Source organism: Pieris rapae, chromosome Z (assembly GCF_905147795.1).
Source record: "Pieris rapae chromosome Z, ilPieRapa1.1, whole genome shotgun sequence".
Taxonomy (NCBI): domain Eukaryota; kingdom Metazoa; phylum Arthropoda; class Insecta; order Lepidoptera; family Pieridae; genus Pieris; species Pieris rapae.
In genome coordinates, this window is record NC_059534.1 from 11,038,303 (window position 1) to 11,049,440 (window position 11,138).

Here is an 11,138-nt window from a genome sequence, read left to right on the forward strand (position 1 = left end):
ATATGTGTCAACGGGTGGTTGACAATCCTGGGGTTACGATCCAGGAGACACGTGTGAAATTATTATAATAAACATATGTATAGTTTTAGTAGTCTTCATACAGCGAAACTGTAAGAAATCAAAGAATTAAGCTGTAATATAACCGTTATTTTCACTCGATTTTATACTTTTTCTTTATTAACGATATCAAATAATATATATAATATAACATAAAGTGGCTGCAAGAGTTTTGATACATGCTGCAGAGCGCGCAAATAATGTATGCTGGTTTTAATAATTAATGTAATGTTTTATTAAAAACAAACATACTCGTTGCATGCACAAATTGGAAAACAATTTTATTAATTAATAAACTAGCACGCACTTATTTAGTTTTCTATTATATCTGAATTCATAAATTTAGAATTCCTAAAAATAAATAATCACTCGAATTGTCCCAAACGCAAAAGGCAACTGAATTGCGATGCTGTAAAAAAAACAAAACTATTAAATAAACGAATAAAATATGAAGAATAAAACTCCCGCGAGTATTAACTCAAGTAACTGAAACGAGTTTAGTAATCTATACTTGTTTGAGCTTCTTGAGAGATGAGAGGACCTCACAATTTTTTCATAGTAAAGCTTTTGTTTCTTATAATTTGTATAAATTACTTTAAGCTTATAGTAGTATCTATTTTTGTAGCAGTCCATTTTCACCAGTTATTGAACAAATCTATCTAATTACACCACACAAATATACAGTATTGACTACATTCTTAGCCTACATAGTAATAATAATAATTAACATATTGCTTCTTGGTTTAACACAAATAAATAAAAATAATATCGTATTTTATTTATTACGAATTAGTTTTTAAATATAAAACCAATTAGTAAATAAAAACGTGGTGTGATATACACGTTTTGCCGCGTTTTTACCACAAAATCAATAATTCATGAGTAATTTTGTAATTCTGTCCATGAGTTGGGTAAGTGTTTTTCATTTATTATTTCGATGGGAACCATACCGTCCTATGTTACATTGTTTATATTTCATAAAGAAATTTGCAAGCTAATAACAAGCCTAGTTTTTCAGTTTCCCAAAGAGGCTTTTAAACTTCAAGGGAGTTTTAGACTTCAAGATTGTATACGAAAAGAAAACTTAAAAATATTTTCTTGTACCATCACCTTTCTATATAACTTTCATGATCAGTAACCAGTTCATTGCTTTTATTGTTATATTAGCAGTACTGTATAAAACTCTATGAACAATTTGACACGCGAAAATTGTTCTAGGTAAATGCCGTGAAGAAGTTAGCGTGTTCCAAATGTCACGCTCGTCCCTCGGGGCGTAGGGGAGGGGGGTGTTCTGTCCACGCCAGTGTTTAGCTAATTACCTCATGTGTTACGCACAATCTGGGCACATATAGCTTTAAGTAGTGCAAAATGAAGTTGAGTAAAATTGCGTCTTTATTCTTTCGTGTTAAGGTGCATTAAAATATGTAAATGCGATCTGACTCAATACGTATTGGCATTATATGGTAATACAACGAATACAGTAAATATAAATTAATCTTATTATACGGTATCAAAGGTTATAACTGCTGTCAAAATCTATTATAAAGACATCGAAGGAACTACCCATGTAGGTCGTAAAGAGTAATAGTCATAACTGCCGATGACGTTGTTATGAAGAACCATTTAGAATTCAGCCGGCACCTTTGATTTTGATTACTATAGCAGGTATGTTGTTCTACATGATTTCGTCGTAAACGGTTTTGACTGTAATGCTACGTTGGAAATTGGGCAAAATCAATTTTATTGACCAGCCTCAACGGACTGATAAAGCTTAAAAAATATACGTAAACTGTTTGTTATTTTTATAAAATACGGTACTTTAAAAGTGAACGTTTATCTATGTCCTAAACATTTCCTTGAATCTAGGAAATCATCCGTAAAGCATCTTATAATTATTTAATCCATGTAGATGACATTGTATTGTATTGTATTGGGGATCGACATTCTGCATTTTTTCCACTTTATAGTACAAATTATCCACGTATTTATTGATACGTAAATAGGTTCTGTTAGCTTTGAATTAATAACGATAAAACGGCTCATCTATGTAATTTTGTAACAAGGTTGGTACCATGCGATTGCAGCTGTAATTTAAAATTTATCAGTCGCCTTGTTGTGTTGCAGTGTATCTATTAATCGCGTCAATCATTACAGGCATGCCATTTTTCTCACAATTGTCTCCGCCAAACGAGCAATTGTTATTGCGTTAATAGGGTCCATTGGTACACAGCCAGGGTTGTAAGAATTATATGAAAATATAGTTCGTTATGTAATACAAAATATTCCCATAACCACACCACAACACAGAGTTTTAAAAGCGAACTTTTCATGCAATAATGTTTATTTAAGGTTTTTTTGCAAAATGCTGTGTTGAGGTAGTAATATTCAGGAATTTTCAAATTATAAAAATGTCCCCACGAGATTAAACTTTCTGAACAAGCGAAGAACTTTCAAACTTATCGTTATATATGCAACACATCTCATAAACAATTCTCCCCAGAGTAACTGAATCCGACATCCATCCATTTTACTTGGTGGCTGCTGGTTTTGAACCTTTGATCTAAAGGCTGATTTTTAGTCTATTATGTTATACCATTAAAAAAATACTTCTTTTTTTCGTCTATGCATTTTTTATTTCGGAAGCTATGTGTAAGTAAGGTCTTAGATAATCTTCCCAATAATACCGATAATGGGGTTCCGTATTTCTACTTCACACGAAATCGCTATTCTTACCGTTAATGCCAACATGTATATGTTTTTTTGATTTTGAAATCTGATCTATTTTCTTATCTATCTTATAGAAAGAAAAATTAAACTCGTGCCCGGTATTGCGGAACCCACATCCGCCGGGAATCATACGTTTTTTCAGAATAAAATATAGGAATATCTATCGAAACCAAACACGGTTTCACAAAACACAAAATCTAGTTTTTAATCTGCCCAAAAAATCTAACAATTATTCTTATTTTTAACCTTTAATTTTATTTACTTCATATTATATTACATAAAACTTCATTACTGATATTGCTAACTTTCACTAATATTATTATTATCATTTCCTACCAAGTGTTAATATATTCTTTTTTGGTTTTTGAAAATGTGACGACGTCAACCAATTTTTCCTTCATTTAAAATAAGAACACATGTTTCATTGTACGATTAAATGAAACAGTTTGTGTTTGGCTTACCGCCCCTTCTAACAAAAATAATTAGTTTTAAACAAACTTTCGTTTGAGTTTTGCTAGAGTATATAATGTTAGTTCACCTACAGGCAATGTAAACTCTATAACCTAAATAAACAAAGAAGAAAATTCTATATGTGCTATACTTTATTTCTCCTGGTTGAGGCAGATCAGAATGATCCTCAATTAAGATGCTTCTAAATACAATTACATCAAGAACTAAACCACTATCTATCATTTTCAATTAATTAATTACTCCTGACTGAGTGATTGAATTACCTACACATAACGTGATATAATACATAGTTCTATAATTCTAGATAACAGTATATATATATATATACTGTTATATATATATTGTTTATATATATATATATATATTGTTTTACATTCGTGCGAGATACGAAATTGAAAATGACACGCAAGTACGTTTCGGTCGATTGTGATTGGCCGTTATTATTTATTTGTACCATACACTTGTAGGCTTTATTATCTCACTGATATCTGCAAGTATTTTTGTTTATTAACTTTATCTTTGGCTTGGGAAGTGAAATAATACCAGTAACATGCGGCGTCCCACAAGGGTCTATACTGGGTCCACTGTTATTTTTAATATATATTAATAACATTCACGAGCTCGGTTTACATGGCCAAATCACTCTTTACGCTGATGACACCTGCTTATTTTATTTCGGTATAAATATCCAGACTATGGTTGCTCGAGCTCGGTCAGACCTAAATTCTCTATATTCTCGGTTTCAACAAAATCTGCTAACCATAAATATCTCAAAAACATCTTATGTAATATTCAGAGCAAAAAATAAAATCATTCCTATGTTTCAACCGTTAAAAGTTCAAGACGTTGAAATCACTAACAAAAAATGGGAAAAATATCTGGGTCTTAGAATAGATACATATTCAAAGTGGAACTTTCATATATCACACATAATTACCAAACTAAAATCACTTATAGGCAGATTTTGGTCAATATCAAAATGTATTCCTCCATCGGTACGTCATTTAATTTATAATTGTTTAGTCAAGCCACATTTCATATATCTAATTGAAATATGGGGTACGGCATGTAAAAACATAATTTCTAACTTACAAACACTACAAAATAAATTAATAAAATCATTATTTAGATACAATTTTTTAACACCGACTAATAAAATCTACCAAGAAACCAAAATTATGACAATTAAACAACTGTATGTATATAGCACCTGTATTTTGATAAAAAAAATTTTAAATAACTCTATCCATAGTTGCTTGTCGTTAAAAAAAATCAAACACACAACGACACGCAATACTCGTCGAGCGAGTTTGCTTATCTTACCGAAGCCGCGTACAAATTATTTGAAGAAATCTATTAGGTATGAGGGTGTGCAATTATTTAACCAATTACCATTTCAAATTCGCAATATTGGAGTGTTTGACAAATTCAAAAAGGCATTAAAGATGCATGTTAGAATGAACATAGCTGACTAAAATTGTTACAGCTAATGGCGACGTGTATCTCGCTCGTATATAATATATACATATTAATATTAAGTTTCTCATGTAAATAAAATATTTCTGTTTTGTAATGAGAAATAAAGTTCTTTAAACATAAATAATACAGGTACTTTTAGGCTAGTGAGATTTTAGCATCAAATAACACAAACAAATAAGCAACTTACAAAAATGACGCTGATGTAATGTGCTTTGCAAGTACTAACAACAATTATTACTGTGGTCACATCGCCAGCCCGTATTTCTACCGCAATTATCCTGAGAGGCCTTTAAACCTACACCCTTCCACCACTTAAACTTTTGATAAATAATTGTGTGCATCACCGTTCAGAAACTTTTCTATCTCTCCTTGGCCATATCTTTAACAAGTTTTTGGACAATGTAATTAAATGTATTGCATGATGTTATACGGAACAGATTCACAACGTTAAAACCCTTCGACCTACAGGGCCTGTTTTTAACATTATTTTATTTTGCAAAGAAGAAGATGATCTTAAATACGCTGGTTTACTTAACTTTAATTGTAATTGTAACGGTTGGCTAAAGAATTTGTCGGCTAATATAGACTTTGATTTGGTTATTAAATATATAGAAGAGGATTGGACCCGATTCGAGGAGGACTATACTGATAATGTCCTTGAAAAATGTGTTCTTCCTGAAATGAGGTTTATTATTATTATTATCTATATAAATATCTAGATGCCATTTAAAGTACCATTTGTCTAAAGCTTCAAAATAGGCTCTACTATTTTCATGATTTCCTTTGAATCAGCACATTATTTTAGGGTCTGAGAATAGGAAACAGTCGCGTGGCCTCAAGCAGATATCAGTGATATAATGAAGTCCCAATTCATTCCACAAAAATCAGCTTTTAACCATTCTTCAATTACTAATTGTTTTTGGGCGATTGGGAGCTCGCGCAGCACTTACTCTGAACAGAGCATTCGCATATTGATCTAGGATATTTCTAACACGTCCTTATGATATCTTTAGGGTCACCGCTATCTTACTTCAGTTTTTTTGATGTTTTCATTGGTAACAGCTACAATGGGGCGTCCACAGCGTCATCAGCATCGTCTCGGTACACATTTCTCCTCGTTTACACTTAGCAAATCATTTCTCAACAGTTTAACCACTGACCACTAAAGTTTTGAATCCATGCTGATTCTAAGATACAGTTGTATCATCCAGATGAAATTCCTTATTATTTATAATTGGTCTAGTATCATAATACATTTTTTACACAAAATTTAATGCATTTCGTTTTTTTTGCATTAAACAGAAGGTTATTCATACTAAACCAATGGACAATCGAAGAGAGAGCGTTGTTCTCATTGTCAAAATTTGTTATTTATCGTTTGATTTTAAAAATCAAGGACGCATCGCATCGCATCGCATCAAACAAAAGCATCTGATGTTTTTTCTCAATCGCTCTCTCCATTTTCTTCGACAAAAACTCATGGACCTAAAGAAGTTTTATTTCAATAACTTTCATGGCAAATAGGTTGTAACAAAAACTCATACATCGTTGGTCCCCACACTAGTGCCACTAACAGAAAAAAATATTTAAGACATACTCTCCAACGTACGGGTGTCAAAAATAAATATTCACACAAGACAATATCCTAAATCGTCTTAAACTTAGATTGATGAAGTTCGCCCAAGAACCATGATCTATTAATCTTATGTCTCCAACCATTAAATGTGATTCATTGTTTATCATAGGTTTTATGGTCCTATAATAAAACTCAGTACTTTACTGTCAATTAGATCATGACGCAGCACCGCCCACAAGTAGTTACCTACGAAGGGATACAAGAAAATTAACTTCACACACTGTACAAGAGATTTGTGAAGCATAGGTTTTCTTAGTGTGCCATAACTACTCGAAATTGCTGATGAAGGCTTGCTCATATACGGTTACTTAGGTGTAAACCATTTTATAATAACAACAACAGTGTTCCAGGTGATTCAAGCCCGTATAGCTCTTGGCCTATACGTCTCACCAGCAGATTCAGGGTGAGTGTTATTTTCGCAAATGTAATGAAAGAACTATAGCAGAGCACTAAAAAATTACGAATCGTTCAATCACTAGATTGCACTGCTTGAAATCTGTTTCAAACTGCTATATTAAACACAGGTGTGTCCCAGAGCATAAACACAATTTGTGTGTAGTACAATGTAATAGATTTTAATTTAGAAGATGCTAACTTTTGAAATCACACCCTATATAGTTAAAAATTAGTAGAAAAACCGTGGTCCATTCTTATTACCTTGGAATTCGATCGTAGCTGTCCCATCCAGTCAAACAGTTGTATGATGAGTAACGACTTAGGCCAGCCATTATTTAGATTAGAACTCAGATTATCAGACACTTCGATGACACTGGGCATTAAGCGTGAGGATATTCTCTTAGATCTTGTTAGTTAACATATAAAAGCCTTTGTGTAGAAGTAACGTAGCATATATGTACACCTGTTGCTTTTATATTCCTAAATATATCGTTTTTAACGTTTAATTATAGCTCTTATAAAGTTGCTTACATTAATTAATGCAGACAATATTTTCATTATTTATATGTGAATTTGTTAATTATTGAATAAACAAAATCGTGATTAACTAAACCTGAATTGACTAAAATTTATGTTTTATTTGTGAACTCTCAACAATAATATTTCAATCCAATAACTAATCTGAATTTTAAGTTTAATTATAATTTTGCATAACGCGTCAGAAACAGGCGACAGAGGGAGATATATTATGCCTTATGTATATCTCACTTCTGAGTAACAAGTATATAATTGGTATTTTAAAATCGATAATATTTTTGAATTGAAACTATAGTTAAGTTTTGTAAGTGTATACATATAGGGTCAGACCTAAGAGTCATGATGTTATCGTTATTTAACTAAGTAACCTCAATTGATAAGACTTGCTCGCGATTAAAATTCTCCTTTTCGAAAAATAAAATATGAATAACAGAAATTTATTTAAAAACCGCAAACTATTAGAAAATTAATTGGCGCCTTTTTCCTAATGACCGCCAAGAGTGATTCATAGACAATTAAGTAACAGACAATTAAGGACATCACATCACTTTTGTCATTGTTTTTAAAATAAGTACTAAACGTAAAACTCGCGGGACGACTGCCCCGCCCGCGACCTAACCTCGACTGAGGGATCTTTCCGGCTGGCCGAGCGCGCTAGCCGACACACGACACACTGGGGGTGCCATTTATCAACGCAAATATTAAATATACGGCAAAATTGAGAGGTCAAAGATATATGCATTTCATGCATTGAATTTGCAGTCCCCACTCGATAGTGTCTCAGGACTAGGTATTGAAGCCAGTCCAGAAGAGAGAGGAGAAACCAGAAGTATTGTTTCTTATATTACCTCATTAAAAGCGACCTTGGTATAAACAATAAAACAAAAATAAGTTTTACATAAAAATTTAAGGAAAACGAATGTTTATATTCTTTTTATATATGTGTGTTTTTGTATAAGGCAACGAGCGTTAATATTTTTCTACAAAACTCTGAATACAATGAAGGTACATTATTCTTAAATTATGTTTGAAACAGATACTTGAAGACTAGAAATAGAACAGTGTACGAATTTTGTTTTTATTAATTAGTGTAAATTGCAGGCTACTTCAAAATATATATATTTTATTTACTTAATAACAAATTCCTTAGAACTAAAGACACCCCAATAGAATATACACGAAGAATTTACTTTATCCCGAATCCAGCACGAGTACTTTCATCTAAAAGCCTTCGACGATAAATATTGAATGAAACGAACTGTTTAGAAGCTTTTATAAGATTATTTGAAAAGGAAAACGTTGAAACGAACTCTGAAATTAATTAATTATTTATTTAGTTTTTTAATACCGTATTTACGTCCAAAAGAAATGAGATGCCGCGTAATAGATGTGTAATGAATTATCAACTGCAATTATAAGGCTCTAAATGTTTCATAGATGAAGTGAAACTTAATTGAACGAACAAGTACTACGGATACTACGTCCCGTAGAACTACGATTATGTCCGCTACGGCCTAGCTACGCAATTACGTAGCAATCTAATGAACCGCGTAGCGTTCTAAACCATTATTCTAGTGAAATAAATGAGTAAAAGACATTAAATTGAATACATCTGGGATAAAAAAAGATTTGGCGAATCATTGCGCGTAGCCATGTGACTGATTTATGTGTAAATTTAAAGCAAAGGTGAATTATATTGATGTATTACACTTTGTTTAATTCAGTTACTTTGTAAGATTTGCCTTTTAAACCAGTTTACTAACGGTGCTTTCGACCATACAAGAGTAAATCTTAATATTGTAATAAATCGTCACTTAATCGAGATTAAATCAATTTTACGTCTTACTATCTACAATTCTAAGAATAGTGGGCCTATTCGGGAATCGTTACTATGCCGCCGTTTCGCACGGAATAAGGGAGATATTCCTAGAATAATATAATAATGGCGTCAATCAGTCCAATTATCTGATTTCTGTCATTTGGCTACAGCTCCTTTTTCCACAGAAATTTCAAATAATACGGCAAAATTGAGTTGACCTGAGGTATGCTTTTACACTATCCCGTTGTAGAACAACATTTATTTTCGTTCACCATTCTCTCTGCTATTCGCGTATTGTTATTCCTAGAGCAAGTATACTATTAGTTATGTGGTGTATTTGGGTGGGTTACTCGAGATTAATATCATGGAATAGATTATTCCTGGTATAGCTACTCGGGTATAAATTTAAGTTTAGTTGAATTGACCCTATATATGGTTTAAACAGTTCCAACAATGTTTAATTCTTATTATAAGTAAATATACAGTATTAAGTCTTAAACTACAGAGTAATAAACTTGCTATATTTTAAGTCAATCATCATAATGCGTATGAAAAACAAACAGAAATTGGAATGAAGGCGCCTCATTATATTAGCTTTAACCATATTTAAGGACCATATGTTCGGCAACCATTATACAAAACTTATTTTATTATTATGACATGAATATTATGATATTTGCATGCCTATTATTAAAACAAAGTCAATAATCTTTATTGCAATCCTTATATTCATACTATACACGTGACAAGTTCTAATTTTGTTACAATAAGGACCTTGGTTAGGTACAGCAATATTGTGAAAGTTTATAAGGCGGATTGTACGGATTTTTATGATAAATCTAAGTACAAATGTACTTTTCTATCTAAGTACTGGTACAATGATAGATTTAAAGAAAAATTTTTTTGCAAATAATTAATTTATATTTTCATAAACTGTAAATTTATCTTGACCTCAAAACATTTTTGCCAATGCATTTAAAGACACTGTAATAACCTTTTAAGCTCTCACTGAAGCTAAGTGGTTTTTCCAGACTACAGTTACTTCAAAGTGCTAATTGTTTAAGATACTTCTTACAGTTTTTTTACAACTTTAAGTATCGAGTCTTTATAATTTTAGAATCGCCATGAGCGATTCGATTTTTTTTTTAATAACGGCCTATAAATACAAGAATTACTAGACTTTGAATAATATAGCGAACACGATTTCTGTAATTACAACATACAATTAGACCGTTTGAATCCCTACAATTTATCAAAGATTGCTTCTAATATATATGAGTAATGCCTTGTAGGAGAGTTCGATGCTCCACAGTTTACGCGACATCTATCGGCGCGTGTTTCAACTACGAAGTCAATACTTTAATAATAAGGTTTGCGTATTTTTAAATATATGCTGCTGATTCTCTTTTAATATAAAATTATGTAACAAAAAACGTATTGACTTTTTAAAAACTAAACATATACGACATTCGAAAAAAACGGTATTTGTTTATGGCGCCATCTTGTTTGCAATAATCACGGGCTTTATATACAAAATTGTACAGTATTCTCAAAAATGTATAAAATTTATCAAAGCCACTTTTAAATATAAGGTAGTAATCATAATTTGCAACAATATTAGACAATAACAATCGAGAATTTATCATGGAACAGATACATACATGCAAGCATACAAACAGTGGTGTAGCTACCTTGGGTCGGTGCGAAAGTTGGTGGTCTCACTCCATCAAAAATAAAAAGGAATAAATTTTATATGATAAAGGACATGGATCATTTATTAAAAGATCGCGAGTATGGGACGGGGAATCCCCCACGACAGCGTCAGGCTCTTTTGCGGGAATCCCCGAATTCTACATGGAATTGAGCCAGTGCTAGTGGAGGAATCCCTGAAAAAGAAATATTTAAGCTAGGGATTTCTTTTTATTAGACCGAGTGGGTGGCATCCCAAAAAAGGTGACACCCGGTGCGGAACTCCCCTGCCCTTTGCTTTGCCGTGTCAAAAACTTATTTTTGGAT

The 11,138-nt window shown here is 32.1% G+C and overlaps 1 protein-coding gene across 3 annotated transcripts in view; it reads right to left on the minus strand.

Moving 5' to 3' along the window:
• Positions 1 to 7,108, minus strand: part of LOC110995851 (potassium channel subfamily T member 2) — a 34,605-nt gene extending 27,497 nt beyond the window's left edge. For all 3 annotated transcript variants that reach the window (XM_045634195.1, XM_045634194.1, XM_045634193.1), the window contains exon 1: positions 7,028 to 7,108. In XM_045634195.1, coding sequence (XP_045490151.1) covers positions 7,028 to 7,098 — 71 coding nt within the window. In that variant the 5' untranslated portion in view covers positions 7,099 to 7,108. The remainder of the gene's footprint in view (positions 1 to 7,027) is intronic.
• Between the last annotated feature and the right edge of the window lie 4,030 nt (positions 7,109 to 11,138).